Here is a 20,035-nt window from a genome sequence, read left to right as displayed (position 1 = left end):
AAGGACTTGCACTAATCCCTGAAACCCATGTAGTAGATGAGAACTGCCTCCCACAGCTGGCTGTCCTCTGCCTTACACAAATGCATCGTGGCAGGCACACACCCACACCTAAATATATAAAAATGAACAAAACTTTTAAAATGAGATTTTTTGAGGGCTGAAGAGATGGCTCAGTGGTTAAGAGCACTGACTGCTCTTCCAGAGGACCTGGGTTCAAGTCCTAGCCCCCACATGGCAGCTCACAACTGTCTGTCACTACAAGATCTGACACCCTCACATAGACATACATGCAGCAAAACACCAATGTAAATAAAATAAAAATAAATAAATTATATTTTACAAAAAGATTTTTTTAAAAGAAATTAACCCTATCCTTCAGAAGAAAATCAAGTTACTGAGAAATTTTGCCACATCCCCAACGATAACCCTCTCAGCACTCCAATTCTGAAAATAACTTATACCGTCTCTCCACAAATATGTGGCTCAATTACCAAGTACTCCAACTCAACCTCATATGTCATACATGTAACAGTATAACTGCCACCCTGGAGGCTAAAGCTAAGTTCAGGAAGCCAGTAAGAATGCAGCACAGAGTCAACCAGAAGAGAAGCAGTATTGAGTCATGGTAAAGAAGCCAGCAGGGGGGCTTGTGAGGTGGCTCAGTGGTTGGTTTTTTGGGGGGTTTTTTGGTCTAAGTTTATCGGATTTTTTTATTTTTGGTTTTTTGAGACAGGGTCTCTCTGTGTAGTCTTGGTGCCTGTCCTGGATCTCCCTCTGTAGATCAGGCTGGCCCCGAACTCACAGAGATCGGCTGGCTCTGCCGAGATGGCTCAATGGAAAGGTAACTTGGTTGCAATGAAGCCCACCTGTAATCCCAGCCGAGCTCTAACAGGAATAAATGGGCTCAAATTATAAAATAAAAATAAACAAAAAAACCCTTCAGAACTAAAGCCAGAAATGCACACCAGTGTATAAGACACAACCGAAAAATAGGGAGTCTTCAGACAGAACATTAGACATGGGGCAAGCCAGAGAGTCAGCACTGGAAACTTGCAGCAGTAGTCAGTGGCGTAGACAGCGTTAAAGGAAGCATCCCTCACTGCCCAGGGAGCCTGTGCAGAGATGGGGCAGGAGGGACACAACCAGCAGCCTAAGGACACCTCGACGGCAAGACTCCAGCACAACGTAAGTGCAAGACTCCTGACTCCAACCCTTTGTCTTTTGCTTTTTCTCTTTTCTTTTTTTAAGGGTGTGGGGTAGATTGTTTAAATTTTAAAAGGAGAAAAATAACTGAAAGAGATATTAGATTATCCCAAGTAACTTTAAATATTTCACTGGAGACAGAAAGCAAATCCCACAATATATGTCCTAGAAGAAATTTCTCTTTATGAAACTTGGTCCTCAAGAGTCCAAGTCAGGGGCTAGTTACATGCCACAGCAGGTAGAGGCCCTTGACATCAAGCCTGAGGACCTGAGTTTGACCTCCAGTACCCACAGGCAGGTGGGAGCCTACCCCCACAGGTTACCCTCCAACCTCCACATGTGCACACACCTAAAAATTAATAAATAAAAATGTAATCAAATTTTTAAAAAAAAGTTGAAGTTAGGACTTGAGAAGGTAGGACAAGAAAACAAGGGAAAAAAAAAGAGTTTCAACTGGGAAAGTACTGATAACAGCGGAGCATCAACCACAGCAGAGTTAACAGTAGAGTACAAAGCATGCTGTGGGCCGGGCTGTGGTGGCGCACGCCTTTAATCCCAGCACTCAGGAGGCAGAACCAGGCAGATCTCTGTGAGTTCGAGGCCAGCCTGGGCTGCTACCAAGTGAGTTCCAGGAGAGGCGCAAAGCCACACAGAGAAACCCTGTCTCGAAAAACCAAAAAAAAAAAAAAAAAAAAAAAAAAAGCATGCTATGGGTCTGAGGTCAGGGACCACTTCACATGATATCAACTCCCATGCTCATTTAGTCTACTGAACTCGCTATTCTCAAGGGCTGGGGACATAGCTCAGTCAGTAGCGTTTCCACCTACCATGCAAGAGGCACTCGGGTCTGATTTCCCTACCCAACACTCAACTGGGCATACTATGCCCATGCTATATTCTCAGCCTTTAGGAGGTAGAGGCAGGAGGATTAATAGTTGTTCAAGGACATATTCAGGTACAGAGAAAAGCTGAAAGACACTCACAGATATATGAAACCTTGTTTCCAGAAGTGGAGAAAAATAGAGGAAGCAAACAAAACAACCGACCACTAACTATAAAGCTGTTCTGACTGTTGATCTGAAAATTTATCTGCGCTTCCTAGTCACACTTGGGCTAGCTTAGCCTTAATGTTATAAACTAAACAGCTTAAAATAAAGCTCACAGGGCACTTGTGTAGCATGGACTGTGCAGCCCTAGGTTAGATTTCCAGCAATGGAGAAAAGAAAAGAAAAAAAAAAAACCTAAAGCCAAAGTAAACAAATTAAGCTATGGTGTATACTTATGATCCTAGTACTCAAGAAATCGAGGTGGGAAAATCATGAGTTCAAACACAGCCTGAGCTAATAGAAGTTTAAGGACAGCCTGGACTTTTTTTGAAATCTTTATCTCAAAAATACCAAAACTGGAACTAGAGAAATGTGTCAGCAATTAAGAATACTTGCTGTTCATGCACAGGCCCGACACCTACATGGCTGCTCACAGCTGTCTATAACCCCAGTTCCAGGGACTCCAACTCCCTCTTATGGCCTCCACTGTACCAGGCATGTACATGGTACATCTAGATATATGTAAACACGCATAAACATAAACAAAAAAAATCTTTTTTAAAAAAGTGGCTATTAAAGCACATAAATTAAAAACATAACAACAGGCATAGGGACAGAGGCCTAAAATCCCAACACTTAGGAAGTAGAAACAGGATAAAGCTTGAGGCTAGCCTCATAAATAAACTAAAAATACAGAAATTATATGCATATTCCCCAAACAATACTAAGATTACAAATGGCACACCAAATATGTAACTAAAAGTACCAAAAAACCAGCCAGGCAGTGGTGGCCCACACCTTTAATCCCATTACTCAGGAGGGAGAGGCAAATAGATCTCTGTGAGTTAGAGACCAGCCTCGGCTACATAGGGCAATGTAGGGTAGCCAAGGCTACTAGAAACCCCATCTCAAAACACCACCACCAAAAAATAAACACTACCCCTCCAAAAGAACAAAAACAAAACAAACAACAACAAAAAAAACCCACAAATGTGTATGTGTGTATTTGTGTATGTACACATATAAAATGTCCTTGTAGCTAGGGATACACAGCGGGAGCACATTCTTAACATGCACAAGGCCCTCAATTCAATTCCCAGTACCACAAAAACTAAATATATTATTTATCTAATAAAAACAGTTGTAATTTCTGTTGGATGTAAGAAAAAATGAAAGTGGGCTCTTTGTTTTGTTGTGTCTGAGGTTAGGTTAGAGACTCACAGTATTGCAAATCCTGGGACGGTAGGTGTGCACCACCACACCTGGCTGGAACTACACTCTTGAGAAACAGGACTTGAAAAAATTAAATACAGAAAATTTTTTTTTTGTTTTTTTTTTTTCCCCGAGACAGGGTTTCTCTGTGTAGCTTTGTGCCTTTTCTGGAACTCACTTTGTAGACCAGGCTGGCCTCGAACTCAGAGATCCGCCTGCCTCTGCCTCCCGAGTGCTGGGATTAAAGGCGTGTGCCGCTTGATATTTTTAAAAACAGATCTTACCTTGCCATTACAGCAATAACCTTACAGAATTCTCAACATACAAGAAAATGATTTCACATCAAGTAACATATCAAAATGTGCAAATAAATTAAAAAAGAACTTACCACCCCTGTTCATTTTTGTACTTGTAAGCAGCCCCAAGAATGTGACACAAGGTGCCTCCAGCTTTGAAATCCATAAAACATTTTGCCTAAAATGACAAATTGTGCAAGAGGAAAATAAAGGTTCTGATAAAATACTTCACGCTGCACTTGAAATTTAACTCAGGGACTCCTAAAAATCAAAAAAAAAATGCTCTACCAGTGAACTACACTGTCATGCTTCCTTTCTAAATCACGTTCTCAGGTGCCCTAGCTAACTGTAACCTCTCAGTAGCCCAGACAACCTCAACTGTTACAGAACTCAGCCTCTTCACTAACCCAGATCACATGCTTCAACCACCAGGTCAGACTCATAGCACTATTTTTTACTTTTATTTATTTGTTTGTTTATTTTTGGATGTGTTTTCAAAACACGGTTTCTGTGTTGCCCTGGCTGTCCTGGAACTCACTCTGTAGACTAGGCTGGCCTTAAACTCAGAGATCTGCCTGCCTATGCCGAGGTTGCGGGGATTAAAGGTGTACACTACCACTTCCTGGCTACTTTCATAATTTTTAAATCAGGGTTTCATTTCGCCCATGCTCACCTCAAATGAGCGATGTAGTGAGATTGACTTTAAACTTTAACCTTCCATCCATGATTACTGAATCCAGAGGAATGAGCCACTACATTAAGTTAAGTAAGATTCCCCCCCCCAACACACACACACACCCAAGTTTTAAAATTACATTTACTGGGCTGGAGAGATGGCTCAGCACTTACTACTTTTGCAGAGGACCTAGTTTGATTACCAACACCCTCAGGGTGGCTCACAACTATCTATAACTCCCAATTCTAGAAGATCTAAATCAGGCATTCCTGATTTCTATAAACCCTGCACTCAAACACTCAAAACTACTGAGACACACCCATAGACACAAAATAATTAAAAACAAAAAAAATTTTAACCTTAAAAGCAAATAAACAGCAGGCAGTGGTGGTGCATGGCAAACATCTTTAATCCCAGCACTCAGGAGGCAGAGGCAGGAGGATCAGTAGGAGGCCAGCATGGTTCACAGAAAATCCCTATCTCAAAAAAAAAAAATCTATTTGCTTTGTTAACAGTCTTTCTCATTCAATTTTCTTCTACAGTATCACAAACCAGAACAATCTCTTTCATTTGAGAAAATGCTACATTCTATTTTGAGAGGAAGAGAAATACATCTGGTCCTCCTGGCACTAAGCCATGAATTATTTTTAATTATGGTTTATGACTAAAAATATTCCCTAACCCCTAAACCCTTTTAGTAAATAATAGTTTAGTGGTTTAGTTCCCAGGAGTTAAATAAAACCCACATCTAAAGTCCCTTGTAATGTCATTTTGGATGATGATACTTATATGTTCATAATTAGGAATAATAAAAGAATATAAATTATATTTTAAAAAACAAATACCTTTTCTGTTGTTTGTTCCTGAGACAGGGTCTTACTGTGTAGCCCTGGCTATCCTGGTTCTCACTATGTAGACCAGGTTGGTCTTGAGCTCAGAGATTCACCAGCCTCTGCCTCCCAAGTGCTGGGGTTAAAGGTGTGCATCTTTATACCAGAATTGAAAAAAAAAAAAAACAAAACAAAAAACCTTATTCTCATCAGAGCTAGAGACTCTGTCTCAAAAATAAAAGCTTAAAAAAAAGTACTTTATGCAGATTTTACTCTAAATCATGTCACATTTGGTAAACTACACTGAATTATTACATCACTACATAATTTTTTTAGATTTATTTTGTGATCGGTGTTTTACGTGCATGTATGCAAGTCTGCATACCCACACATAGAAACACACACAAACATGTAAATAAAAATTGCAAATTCAGTCTTTAAAAAAAAAATGTATTAGCTTGGAATGGGTAACACGGAATTTTAATTCCAGCACTTGGGAGACAAAGGCTGTATCTCTGAGTTCAAAGCCAGCCTGGTCTACAGAGTGAATTCCAGGACACGCAGGAATACAGAGACACTGTCTCAAAAAATAAATAAATAAATAAATAAATTTTTAAAAATTAAAATTTATTAAATTTCCATTTATTAGCCAGAAGTGGTGGTATATGCTTTTAATCCTAGCACTCAAAAGGCAGAGGCAGGTGAATGAGTTTGAGGACATTATGGTCTACATAGTGAGTTCCAGGACAGTCAAGGCTATGTAGAGACCCTGTCTGATAAGACCAAAACAAAACAATTCTGCATAGATTTCTTTCATGTGAGGTAGGGTGCACAAGTGCCACAGCACAACTGTGCCCTAAGACGACGATGTGAGGGAGTTGGTTTTTCCTTCCACCGTGTGGTTCCAGGGACAGAACTCAGGGTGCTCAAGCATGAGGCCAAGTGCTTCCATCTGCTCAGCCATCTATCTCACTGTCCCTTGACATCATTTTACAAGTACAAACCTTTAGTCTGAGTCAAACAGGATTATTACAGAACTTGTCTAGTATGCACAAAGCCCTAGGAAAGAAAAAGGGTCTTCAGTTCCGCACAATCCTGCTATTGCTCTGGCTCTGCACTACAGTACTTCAGGCACCTGACTGCTGAGGACAGACGTCCCGTTATTACTGTCTTTTTTACACATTTATTTATTTTGTGTACGAGAGAGGATAGCAGGTCAAAGGGGCTTGTTACCAATACTGATGACATGAGTTTGGGCCCTGTGACCCACATGGTGAAGAACCAACTCCTGAAGTCACCCACACACACAAACAATCACAGGCTACGTAAATAAATAAAATTTAATTTTTTTCTTGATTTTTTTTTTTTTTTTTTGATAGAGGATTTTGTTCTCTGTGTAGCCTTAGCTGTCCTGGATCTCGCTCTGCAACCCAGGGTGGCCCCAAACTGACAAGAGATCCACCTGCCTCTGCCTCCCCGTGCTGGGATTAAAGACGTGCACTGCTCTCGTTCAGCTATTTGAAATTTTTTTTTCTAGAAGCTTTGTCCAAGGATGCTATTTATTTATTTATTTATTTACTTACTTACTTACTTACTTACTTACTTATTTATTTATTATGTACACAGAAGAGGGCGCCAGATCTCATTACAGATGGTTGTGAGCCACCATGTAGTTGCTGGGAATTGAACTCAGGACCTCTGGAAGAGCAGTCGGTGCTCTTAACCTCTGAGCCATCTCTCCAGCCCTATTTGAAATTTTTTAATTTAAAAACAAAAAACACAAGGGGCTGGAGAGAAGGCTTAGTGGTTAAGTGCACCGGCTACTCTTCCAGAGGACCTGGGTTCAATTCCTTGCACCAACATGGCAGCTTACAACCGTCTGTTAACTCCAAGTTCCAGGGGATCTGACACTTCATACCAATGTACGTAAAATAAACTAATACCAAAACCAAACAAATACAAAAAGCATTCTTGCCACAAGATTCTTTTTTTTTTTTTTTTTTTGGTTTTTCGAGACAAGGTTTCTCCATGTAGCTTTGGTGCCTGTTCTGGATCTCACTCTGTAGCCCGGCCTTCAACTCACAGAGATCCATCTGGCTCTGCCTTCAGAGTGCTGAGATTAAAGGCGTGCACCGCCACCACCGCCCGGCTGCCACAAGATTCTAACAGACAAGTATCAGTATGTACAGCAGAGCAGAGACTATGGCAACCATAACACAAAAATAGTAAGTCTTCATGATGACTGCAGAGTCTAAAACACATGAAATGACACAGCAGGCAAGAATTCTACCACTAAACTGAGGATGACAGCACCTGCCTGTAATCCCAGCTCATGGAAGGGAAGACAAAAGGATCGGTGTTCACAGCTAGCCTTCAATACAGAGGCACTTCCAGGACCACCCTGGGCTGTGTGAGAGCATGTCTCAAAAACAAACAAAACACTTCTCTGTACAGGTGTGTCTACCTCCACCCCCACCCCCACTGCAACAGCAAGGGAAATCAGCCATAGGTGACACTTCAAAGTACAGAAACTGAGCTGGGCAGTGATGGTCCATACCTTTAGTCCCAGCACTCGGGGCAGGCAGGTGGATTTGAGTTCAAGGCCAGCCTGGTCTACAGACCAAGTTCCAGGACAGCCAGAGCTGTTATACAGAAAAACCCATCTGGAAAAAAAAGCCCTCCCTCCCGGACAAGTTCCTACATAACATGTACTCATGTACTTACAGGTAGTTTGGTGAAAGCTGGGTTGGTGACATGCTTCCCAAAGGCATCTTCTTGGAACTGAAGAAGCTGTACCACCAGACCAGCCAGAGCTTTATTGGTAGGAGCATCCGCATGAACATACTGCAAGAAAAAGGCAGGGATTCAAAAACTGCTACAGGTGAGGCTGAAGAGAAAGGAACCTTACTTCCTACTACCTATTAAATAATGGAAGTGCACCAAATTTTAGATGTTATGAAGCACCATTCTCCACTGCAAAAAATCGTAAGTCATACATGTGCATACTTTTTATGTATTTTCTTTTCTCGAGACAGGGTTTCTTTGTGTAACCCTGGCTGTCCTGGAACTCACAGAGATTCACTTGTCTCTGCCTTCAGAGTGTTGGGATTAAAGGGATGTGCTACCAAAGCCTGCCCTTCATGCGCATACTTAAAAGCAGATAATGTATGCTGAAGAGATGGCTTAGTAGTTAAGACTAGATGTTTTGACCAGCACCTGCATGGCAGTTCAGATATGTCTAACTCCATCCAGTCTCAGGACGAACCATGCCCTCTCCTGGCCTCTGAGGATGGCAGGCATGCAAGTGGCACACATACATACATGCAGGAAAAGCACTCATAAACACCCACACAAAAAGGGCAAACCAATAGAAGAGACAGGAGGTAGTTTCATGGCAAGGAAAGCATAATTAATGAATTAAATGCAAAATCTTTGGTAGGGCTGAGAGGGAAAGCGCTCTCAGCACTTCAGAGCATGGCTACTCTTCCAGAGTATCCAGGTTTGATTCCTAGCACACATGGGAGAACTCAAAACCATTATCAACTCCAGGTCCAGATGATTCAAAGCCCAGATGACCAAATGATCCTTTTGGCTTATATGGGCACCAAACACACTTTGGAACACAGACATGTATGCAGGCAAAACCCTCACACATATAAACTACAAACTTTTAAAAAAAATTTATTTGAGCCCACTATCCTGGCTCGTCCTCATAATCCCACAACTCTAGAAATGGAAGGAGGATCAGAAAGGAGTTGACCATCAGAGGTCACAAAGAGAATTCTGGGGCTATAGCAATTTTGTCTTTTGTTTTTCTGAAGTCTTATGTAGGACAGGCTGGCCTCAAAAGAAAAGAGACTTCAATGTCTCATTTGTTTCATATTAATTGCTGAGATTTAAATTTCTGTCTGGTGCTGGAGATGGCTCAGCAGATAAGAGTGCTTGCTGCTCTTCCAAAGGACCTGAGTTTCCAGCACCTGTATCATGTAGCTTACAGCTGTCTTTACCTCCAGTTCCTCCAGAAGAATTAGATAGATACCCTCTTCTCGCTTCTGTGGACACCCACATGAAAGTCACACACATAATGAAATACATTTTTAAATTTGTATGTTCTAAATACATTATTTAATACAATAGAAATGCTTAGTGAACCCAGAGTGGTGGCTCACGCCTACAATTCTAGCGCTCAGGTGACAGGCAGGCAGATCTGAGGACAGCCTGGTCTACATAGTGCGTTCCAGGACAGCCAGAGCTATGTAGTGAGACCTTGAAGAGCGGAGGAGGGGGGAGAGAAATGCTTAGTGTACACCAAGCACAAATAAGTCAACACTATTTCTGACTTTAAAGCCTTAGAGACGCGGTCACTTCTGAAAACACCAACAGTTCACCAAGCTGCAGACCCCAAGCAAACTGGTCAGGGACTAGTTTGTCATTTTTACTTTTCTGAGACAGGGTCTTGTGTTGGTAGCCCAGGCTTGCATCATCGAGCTTCAAGCTCCCTATGTAACAGAGAATAACCTTGAACTTTCTGATCTTCATACTTATACCTCTCAAAGGATTGCAGAACCACCATGATTGGTTTTAATGAGGTGCTGGGGTTCAAACCCTGAACCTAACCCATGGTAGCCAACACTCTAAAAATCATTTCGATCCTCGTTTAACTTTTCATTCATTCAACAACTATAAAGGATAAGACAGTTCAATGTTAACTATGATCCAGACCAAATCTAAACACCCATTCTGGGGTAAACACTACTAAATCTGAGAGGAGTGGAGAAGGGTTTGGCTGTTTCATTGTACCATCTAAGGGAGTCTTCTTCAGCATTTACATAGTGGGGAAACTTTACTATACCCATTACTGAGGCCGGTGAGGTGAATGTACAGGTAAAGGCACTCATCACCAAGCCTGATGACCTAAGTTCGATTCCTGGACCCATTGGGTGTTATGAGAGAATCAATTGATATCTACACAGGAACGGGATGCACCCTTCCCCAAAAAATAGATGTAATTAAAGAAAACAAATCAACAAAGGGTTAATTCACAACTTTGTAAAACAACTGACTCAGCAGAATGTGCATTCGAAATTAGGAGACACACGGGAGGTTTTTTCAAAAAAAAAAAATAAACATTGCAAAGAAAACAGATGATATAAACTGAGTTCTCGCTGAAGGACGTTAACTTTTGTACTCACATCTTTACACATCACCGAAAGTACAATACATAAAGTGAAAAGTCATCACTTTTAATAGTCCTGTATCAATCCTATTCCAGGGTTTAAATCTACATAACTCGCAAGGCCAATCATCCAAGGTCCCTCAGCGAATCCATACCGGATAGCAAGCCCTTAGTTACCGAACCACTTAGGAACTGGTTATCTAAACAAAACTTCAAGCTACTTTTACCATGCTGGGCTCAGCCTTTAACGCTCTTTGTTCACACACCTAAGGCAGCTAACAAAAGACCAGGGACACACGCCCTGCGGCTCTGCCCAGCTCCACCTGCTTCTGGACGAAGAGCAAGCAAGCTAGCTAGGGCTTCCCACACGAGAGCGTGGGCCCGGGAGAGCCAGCACCGAGGGCCCGTCCCGCCGCGTGTCTAGAGCCGCCCGCGGGGGCGTGGCGAGAGCCGAGCCAGCCTTTGTTGTCCCTCGTGGCGCGGGAGGGGGGGAGGGGCGGTCCGAGACTCGCGAGGCCCGCAGCCACCACCAGCCCTTGTCGCGTGGCTCCTCGGTCCCCACAGGCGCGCGCGAACCCACCTTCTTGTAGTGCTTGCCCAGCCAGACTCGCACCGAATCCAGCTGGGACACTGTGTCCGGGCTTTCCCAAAACTTGCTGGCCGGGCCCCCGTCCTTCCTCCGGTACACGGCCAGGCCCGAGGCCGCCGCCGCACCCCCTGCACCCACGGCGCCTGCTGCCGCTCCCGGACCGCCGCCCGCTGTCGCGGCCATGGTCACCGTCCGTCGTCTCCACCGCCCGGCCTGGCCCTCGCGGCGTTTCCCGTTCGCACCCGCGCGCGCGCGCGCAGATACCACCGCCTCCTCCTCCTCCTCGCCCCGCCTAGCCAACCCCCTTCCGGCGTCGAGGCCCGGCCCCGCCCCTTCTAGGCACCGGAGCCGTAACGGACTGGCTCTAAGAGCAGGCGTACGCATGCGCAGCATGCCGGTAGCCCACTACAGGAGGCGCTATCTGCCTCTTCCGCCTGCTTCTCAGGACTGAGTCCCGTCACTGCTCTTCGTGAACTCTGCCTCTGACTCTCCCCGGCTTCCTGCGTCTGATCCTTAGGCGGTCAACAACCTAAAGGAGATTCTGTATCACTACTTGAAAAAGCCATCTAGGGTGCGCAGTGCGGGCCTCGGGGCCCACCCTGAGCGCTAGCGTTGCAGTCCCCGCCTGCCTGCAGTCCTACTACACCCGGAGGCCGCGTCGGCCTTGGAAACCTTCATTCAAGCCCCAATCGTGCTTGGAGCTTGGGTTCACACACCTTCGGGCTCTCCTTAGTGTCTGTCGAACCACATCAGCTAGTTTCTGCCTCCAGCTACTTCTGCGACCTCGAGAGTATCTTCCTTTTTGATAATCGCACGCGAGTCACTCTGAAATTCATCACTTCAAAGTATTCCAGAAAACCAGCCCCTGACTGAACAGCTAATCACACCCACCCGACGGTTTCTTTGTAGTTCTCGCCACAACCTGGTGTTTTTATTTACAGGTATATCCTCGGCATTGGGAACAGGACGTTTTGTCTACACAAGTTCAGTAAATATTTGATGAATGAATGGTCTACATGAAGCTTAAAAGAATTTGAATTATTCACAAAGTGACTGTATTAGAAACGTGAACATCATACTATATGACTTTGGAGCTCTAAGTGAGCGAGTCTGATGAGTTTTTCGACATTTTCAAAATGAGTAGCCGGGCAGTGGTGACGCACGCCTTTAATCCCAGAGGCAGAGGCAGGCAGATCTCTGAGTTCAAGGACAACCTGGTCTACCTAGCGAGTTCTAGGACAGCCAGGGCTACACAGAGAAACCCTGTATTTAAAAAAAAAAAAAAAAAAAAGGAGAGGAAAAGGTGAGTAGAATGTAATCAAAAAGGACAGATAACTGAGACAAAGGCACTGAATGGGAGAAAGAATACTCAGTGAAAGACTCTTTAATAGAAATGGAAAGGTTGACTTTAAGCACTGGGAAGCAAGCTTTAAGAGGTAGTGACATGATGAGGTGTATATGTTAGGAAGATAGCAATCCCGTGCGTATGAAGGGTAGGTTGGGGAATGTGGATTCTGAGCTGTTGTTGTGGCACACGCCAATGATCACAGCACTGATGATGCTGGGTTCGTGAGCTGGGAGGACTGCAACAAGTTCATGGGCAGTTGGACAACAGAAAATACCCTGTCTCGAAACCCGAATTGGAACCCCAGAACCCGCATAAAGGTATAAGGAGAAAATCTCCACAAAGTTATCCCTTGACCTGGGCATTGTGCTGTGGCATATACATCATGAATACCTAATCCTTTTTTAAAATAGAACAGGGCAAAGTCTGGCTGTGGTGGCCCACACCTTCAATCCCAGCACTCGGGAGGTAGAGACAAACAAATCTCTCTGAGTTTAAAGTCAGGCCAGTCAACATAGTGACTTCCAGAACTACATAGAGACCCTTGCCTCAAAACAACAACAAGCCGGGCAGTGGTGGCGCACACCTTTAATTCCAGCACTTGGGAGGCAGAGCCAGGCGGATCTCTGTGAGTTAAAGGACAGCCTGGTCTACAGAGTGAGTTCCAGGACAGGCACCAAAGCTACACAGAGAAACCCTGTCTCGGGGGAAAAAAAAACAAAAACAAAAACAAAAACCAACAACACAAGTTGGAGCAAGGCAGTGAGATGGCTCATGGGTAATACCAAGCCTGACACCCTGAGTTCAATCCTGGAACCTGAACAATGGAAGGAACGAACCAATGGACTTGCTTGTTGTCCTCTGACCTCCACAGGCAGCCTTTGGTGACATGCACACTCACACCCACACACATACACAAAGTAAATCAATTTCAAAGTTCTTTCAAAAAGAAAATAGCCATGAGGTGGTGGCACATGCCTTTGATCCTAGCACTCAGGAAAGCAGAGATTCAAGGACAGCACAGAGAAATCCTGTCGCAAAAGAAAGAAAAGAATCCTTGTCTCAAAAAAAAAAAAATTGGATTATGCCGTTTAAGAGCTTAAACTCTGAACTAATAATAGCTGGGTTTTGTGAAGCACTATGTACATCACACCACAATTGGTACTGAGCACACCTTTTTTTTTTTTTTTCTTTTTTTTTGGTAGTTTTTTGAGACAGGGTTTCTCTGTGTACTTCTGGCTGTCCTGGAACTCAATCTGTAGCCCAGGCTCAGCGATCCACTTGCCTCTGCCTCCCAAGGGCTGGGATTAAAGGCAAAGCACATCTATGTCATTGCAGATAAGAAAAAGGAATCATGGACAAAATGGAAAAGCAATCTGAGGTAAAATAACTGACAGGGAGTAGAGTCTGGCTATGTGTATGAGTGTTTTGATATCCCATGTATGTCTGTGCACATGGGTACCTAGTGCCTATGAAGGTAAGAAGAAGGTGTCCCCTGGAACTGGAGTTACAGATGATTGTGAGCTGCCATAGGGGTGCTGGGAGTCAAACCCAGGTCCTCTGCAAGGACTAGAGCCCTTAACTGCTAAGCCATATCTCCAACCCAGGTTGAGGTGTGTGTATGTGTTTGTTTTAAACCAAGACCTTATACCTTGAAGTAAGCTTCCCTCTTTTCAAGTACATTGTGTTGTTTGTTGATAGTGCAACAGAGCCATAAAAATGTATAGGAAGCTAGGCAGTGGTGGCAAATGCCTTGAATCCCACCATTTTGGAGGCAGAGGCAGGCCTGATCTACAGAGTGAGTTCCAGGACAGTCAAAGATACATAGAGAAACCCTGGCTTGAAAAAAAAAAAAAGCTCGTGATTGATGGTGGTGCACGCCTTTAATGCCAGCACTCGGAAGACAGAGCCAGGTGGATCTCAATGAGTTCGAAGCCAGCCTGGTCTACAGAGCAAGATCCAGAACAAGCACCAAAACTGTACAGAGAAACCCTGTCTCGAGGAAAAAAAAAAGTTCAAGATCATGCTCAGCTACCTAGCATTCCAAAACACAGCTAACAGGAGAATGAGGAGACACTATCTTTTAAAGCTATTTTGAGGGCCTGTGAAATGGCTCATTGGGTGGGTAATGGCACTCTGAGCAAAGCTTAATGAACCTCAGAACCCACATGAAAGTAGAGAATTAATTCCTGAAAGCTATGAGATCCTCTCACCTCTCCATAATACACAAAACTAAAAATAAATAGTTTTGTTTTGAGACAAGGACTTGCTATGTGGCCTAGATTGGCCTGAAACATGATCTTGCCCAGGCTGGTCTTGGAACCAATGTTAATATTACCCCAGCCTCTCCAGGGCTGGGATTACATCTCTCCAATCCTCCAAGGGTATTTAAAATGAAAACTGGGGTTGGTGATATTGCTCAGTAGTATAGTGTTTGCCAAGCATGAATGGTGCCCTGGGTTTGATCCATAGTGATATAAATAAATGAATAATTAAATAAATCCTCCTAGGCTGGGGAGATGACTCGGTGGGTACAGTGCTTGCCATACAAGTGTGAAGACTTAAGTTCAAATCTACAGAACCCATGTAAACTCAACTTGCAGGAGCACACAGCATCTGTGAGCCCAGTGCTCCTTTGGTGAGCAGCACCGATAAGACCTAGGGAGATGGCTTAGTGGATAAAGGTACTTGTCACACAAGCCTGATGACTTTCGTCCATCACTGGAACCCACATAAAGGTAGAAGGAGAAGAAACCCCACATTTAGTTTTCTAACCTCCACAGTGTGCTATGGCATATGCAACCTCCAACATCATATATGCATACCACAATAAATAGTTTTTGAAAATTCAAAAAGGCTGCCTTCCAGATGCTGTCCTGGATCTGTCAGTACTGCAGTCACAGCTGCTGGGCTGTGTCTGTGACATTGGGGCAAAAAGCAAGTGTCCCTTCCTACAATCAGTGTTCGGAAGCCAGTAAGCACTAAGAATGGGTTATAGCCTGACATTTCACACGGGGGCAGGGGTAGGCCAGGCATGGTGTCACATGTCTTTAATTCCAGCACCAGGGAGGCAAAAGATGTATCACATCCTACTCAGCTTGGGTTCTGGAACCCCGACTAGGGGCAGGGAAGGAATGAAGAAAAGATAGACACACAGATTTAGGTACAAGAGAGCGGGATGAGGCTGGGCTCTGGAAAGTGCAGCTTATGTACTAGGCACAGCACAGAGGATGGGTTGGCCAGGTTTGGTAGAAAGTCTCTGTAGGCAGGCAGTCTGAGGCAGCAAACATCCGGGAGAAGCTGCAGTTGCTAGTCCTTGCACACACTGGTCACTGTTTGTAAACTCTCACACTTGGACCCTTGAGGAAGCTCGGCTGTTCCTCTTGAGCTTCACCCAGGTAAGGCTTTGACACTCCATGAGGCTGAAGCCTTCAAATCCTTGGCATGGCCTTGCCCATGTCAATAATGCACATTTACTCAGGAATTCTTCCATTCCCTACACAGGCAGGCCCCTCTTAAGTTCAAAGTCAGCCTAGTCTACATTGAGGGTTTTAGGCCAGCCAATGATATATAAGGATACCCTGTCTCAAAAACAACAAAAGGAATGTAGCTTGATGATAAGGCACTTAAATACCTTGACTGGAACGCTGGGTTTAACCTCTGGTACTGAAAATAAAGGGTGGGGAGGTGGAGGAAAGTGTCAGGTGTGATGATGTCCCTATAGCATTTTGGTCAACTACTCTGAAGGGTAAGAGAGGAATCTCACAAGTTCCAAACCATCATAGGGACACAACCCAGACCTCATTTCTTAGATTCTGGTAGTGTAGCTCAGTAATGAAGTGTATGCTGAAGGCCACCAAAAATAAATAAAAAACTGGAAATTTTCTTTCTTTTTTTTGAGACAGGGTTTCTCTGTGCATCTTTGGCACCTGTTCTGGAACTTGCTCTACAGATGAGGCTATGGTGATACTTGGTGCTCTAACAAGTAAAGCTTTCCTGGAGATCAGAATGTGGAGCTGCCCACTAGAGGCTAGGCAGTGGTGGCACACACCTTTAATCCCAGCACTTGGGATCTCATGCTTTGATCCCTGTGGGGGACCAGTCCCCACACTTATTTACCCGAGGAACTCTTGAGGATTGAGGGATAAGAGACTTAGTTAGAAATAGAGAATTGAGAGAAAACACTGGATAGACTCAGGTGAGCTGGATCTTTATCCACTGACCCAGAACAATGCCAAGGGGTGGAGCAAAAGACCTCCCCCTTGCTAGTTAGACCCTTACAAACCACCTGGTACCCAGGCCCGTGGTCCAGTCAACCTCCTATGCAGTCCTGCTGGGTACAGCCACTAGGAAACCTAGTGGGCTCCAACAGATCCCAGTATTTGAGAAGCACACACCTAAAATCCCAGCATTTGGGAGGAGGAAACAAGAAGTGATATGGCTGGGCAGAGAGAGGAAATGATAAGGTGGGATGAGACAGCCTTTTCAGTCTGTGGATTCTTAGGGGTAAGAAGTCTTTCTAGAGGCTGGCTACTCTGGTTCTCTGATCTTTCAGCTTTCATCCCCTAATATCTGATTTTTTTGTTTTGTTTTGTTTTTTGAGACAAGGTTTCTCTGTGTAGCTTTAGAGCCTTTCCTGGAACTCACTCTGTAGCCCAGGCTGGCCTCGAACTCACAGAAATCTACTTGCTTCTGCCTCCTGAGTGCTGGGATTAAAGGCATGCACCACCACCGCCTGGCTCATCCCCTAATATCTGACTCCGGGTTTTTATTATTAAGACCAATTTGGAATTCGAGATACCCCAGGCTGACTTCAAACTCACAGAAATCCACCTGTCTCTGCTTCCCAAGTGCTGGGATCAAAGGCATGCGCCATCACCACCTGGCTGGAAAAATCTCTTAAGGTGGCATTCCCAACACTTTTTAAAAAAAAAAAATGTCCGTGTGTGTGTGTGTGTGTGTGTGTGTGTGTGTGTGTGTGTGTGTACATAGTATGGATACCCTAGGAGAGGGTGTCAGAACCCCTGTACTGGACTTGGAGTTACAGGAGCCTGAAACACTTGACTTAGGTGCTGGGACTAGAACTAGGTCCTCTGCAAGTGCAGAATCTGCTCCTAACTCTGACAATCTCTCCAGCCCCCACTTCTGGTTTTTTTTTTTTTTTTCAATGTTTTGAGCAGGGTCTCACTGTGTAGCCTGATTATTTACAGAGATCTGCCTTCCTCTGCCTCCCAAGTACTGGAGTTAAAAGAGGGAGACACAAGCCGGGCGTTGGTGGCGCACGCCTTTAATCCCAGCACTCAGGAGGCAGAGCCAGGCGGATCTCTGTGAGTTCGAGGCCAGCCTGGGCTACCAAGTGAGTTCCAGGAAAGGCGCAAAGCTACACAGAGAAACCCTGTCTCGAAAAACCAAAAAAAAAAAAAAGAGGGAGACACTAGGCCTGACTTGTTTTTGTTTTTTGAGGTAGGGTGTCTCTGTGTAGCCCTTGCTATCCTGGAGCTTCCTATGGAGACCAGACTAGACTCAAACCCAGAGATCCACCTACCTCTGTCAACCCTGATGCCTAGGATTAAAGGTGTATGTTACCACCATCTTACTTTTGGTATTCTTTTTTTTTTTTGTTTTTGTTTTTGTTTTTGTTTTGTTTTTCGAGACAGGGTTTCTCTGTGTAGCTTTGCGCCTTTCCTGGAACTCACTTGGTAGCCCAGGCTGGCCTGGAACTCACAGAGATCCACCTGCCTCTGCCTCCCGAGTGCTGGGATTAAAGGCGTGCGCCACCACTGCCCGGCTACTTTTGGTATTCTTAAAATTACATTTATTTGTATAAGTGTGGGTGGGCACACCATAGCATGTATGTAAAGGTCAAAGGACAACTTTCCCAATTTGGTCCTTTCTTTCTACTAGGGTGGCTCTGGTGATTATCTTGCTGGCCCACTTTAATATTTTTTTTTTACATTTATTTATTTTTAGCTATGTGTATGGGTATTTTGTCTGCTTTTATATCTGTGTACTATGTACAGGCAGTACCGATGGAGGCAGAAGAGGGCATGAGATTCCTTAGAACTGGAGCTACGGAGGGTTGTTAGCTTCAGTGTGGACACCAGGAATTGAACTTGGGTCTTCCAGAAGAGCAAGTGCTCTTAACTGCTGAGCCATCTCTCCAGTACTCTCTTCCTGTTGTTTGTTGAGACACTGTCTCTCACTGTAGCCTAGGCTGGCCTCAAACTTGTAGCATAGGGCTGAAACACTACCACACTCTGAAATTTTCATCTCTTTTCTCTAAAAGCCTACACATTCATTCCACCCGATGGTCACAGTGAGCTATTGTAGTCTTAGGATTTACTTGTCAACCTGTTCCAATGTTCTCGTCACTTAGCAGTAGGCACACCTTTTCTTGAATCTTTGGAGCACTTCACACCTTTTTTCTAGTATTTATCACTTTCCTTTGGCTTCACACTTTGTCGATTTTCTACTAGACACTAAGCCTCCTGAGGCCAGGGTTCTCATAGTCTGGATACCTGCCTGTAAATAACAACCTCTCAAAAAACAAAACAAAACAAAACAAAACCAACAAAACAAAACAAAACAAAACACCACAGGGCTTTGTCTTTTAAGAATGTAGTCTTGCCGGGCGGTGGTGGCGCACGCCTTTAATCCCAGCACTCGGGAGGCAGAGGCAGGCGGATCTCTGTGAGTTCCAGGCCAGCCTGGTCTCCAAAGCGAGTTCCAGGAAAGGCGCAAAGCTACACAGAGAAACCCTGTCTCGAAAAACCAAAAAAAAAAGTAGTCTCCTGTAGCTCAAACTCCTCTAACTATGTAGCTGAGGCTGGCCTTGAACATCTTGTTTCTACTTCCTAAGTGTTGCAGTTACAGGTTTGTACCTAACGTGGGGCTGTGTGTTGGGGGACATTTGTTTGTATTCATTGCTCGGGGACCACCAATAGAGTACAATCTCGGTTTGAAGGGCAGAGTCTGCTTTCAGCTGGCCAGAGTGGATCATGGAGTTTCCCTGGTGGAGGGAGACAGAAGGACACACAGACGAGAAAAAGGAGGCTCTGAGGGGATGTTTGGATTCTTCAATCTGGGTAGTGGGGAGAGGCAGGTGTTTGTGTTTCCATTGCTCCATGGATCTCTCAGGTTTATTCTCTAATATTACTCCTGAGTTTTATTATTTAATAAAATGAAAAAAGAAATCTGGCATCCAACATGTGGTGACATCATGCTGGGGCTTTTAAAGCTGCCACTTCACCTTGTGACCATTTGCTACCACAGGTCATCAGCTCTTCATGCCAAGGAATTTTCCTGTTGTGATCTGCACAGCCACCCACCAGCTCTGAAACCACCTGAGTCAGCCACTCATCGCTGGCCCTATAATTCTGTCGGTGTGGTGCCCTCCTATGCCACATCCTAGCCAAGCAGGCTTCTCCTGCCCGATTTTCCCTGGTACCACTCCCCTGTGTAGCTGGTACAAGAACCCGGGTGGAGCAGAGCAAGCCCACTGCTCCTCTCCCAGGCCAGTCCTGTGTGGACAGCACAAACATCAGGGTTGCCGAGAAATAGTCTGGCTGCCTGGGCACCTCCCCCACAACTGCCACCGCCGCCGCCACTGCCATGGCCCCCGCTCAGGGCAAGTGCTTTTACTGCTGCTGCCATGGCCGCAAG

General features: G+C 44.6%; 1 protein-coding gene and 1 non-coding gene across 2 annotated transcripts in view; one reads left to right on the top strand and one right to left on the bottom strand.

Annotated features, from left to right (window-relative positions):
* Smarcc1 (SWI/SNF related, matrix associated, actin dependent regulator of chromatin subfamily c member 1) overlaps nt 1-11,304 on the bottom strand; it is a 123,573-nt gene extending 112,269 nt beyond the window's left edge. Inside the window, exons 1-3 of the mRNA XM_059268743.1 lie at nt 11,020-11,304; nt 7,988-8,107; nt 3,850-3,935 (exon numbers count right to left, since the gene is read on the bottom strand). Coding sequence (XP_059124726.1) covers nt 3,850-3,935; nt 7,988-8,107; nt 11,020-11,211 — 398 coding nt within the window. The 5' untranslated portion in view covers nt 11,212-11,304. The remainder of the gene's footprint in view (nt 1-3,849; nt 3,936-7,987; nt 8,108-11,019) is intronic.
* Nucleotides 11,305-15,243: 3,939 nt separating this feature from the next.
* Nucleotides 15,244-15,381, top strand: LOC131915752 (small nucleolar RNA SNORA43). Its single transcript, XR_009380407.1, has one exon. It is a non-coding gene; the product is annotated as a small nucleolar RNA SNORA43 (small nucleolar RNA).
* The last annotated feature ends 4,654 nt before the right edge of the window (nt 15,382-20,035 follow it).

The sequence above is a fragment of the Peromyscus eremicus genome, chromosome 7 (assembly GCF_949786415.1).
Source record: "Peromyscus eremicus chromosome 7, PerEre_H2_v1, whole genome shotgun sequence".
NCBI classification, from domain to species: domain Eukaryota; kingdom Metazoa; phylum Chordata; class Mammalia; order Rodentia; family Cricetidae; genus Peromyscus; species Peromyscus eremicus.
The sequence above is the reverse complement of the archived record's forward strand: the minus strand, read 5'-3'. Positions and strand labels throughout refer to the sequence as shown.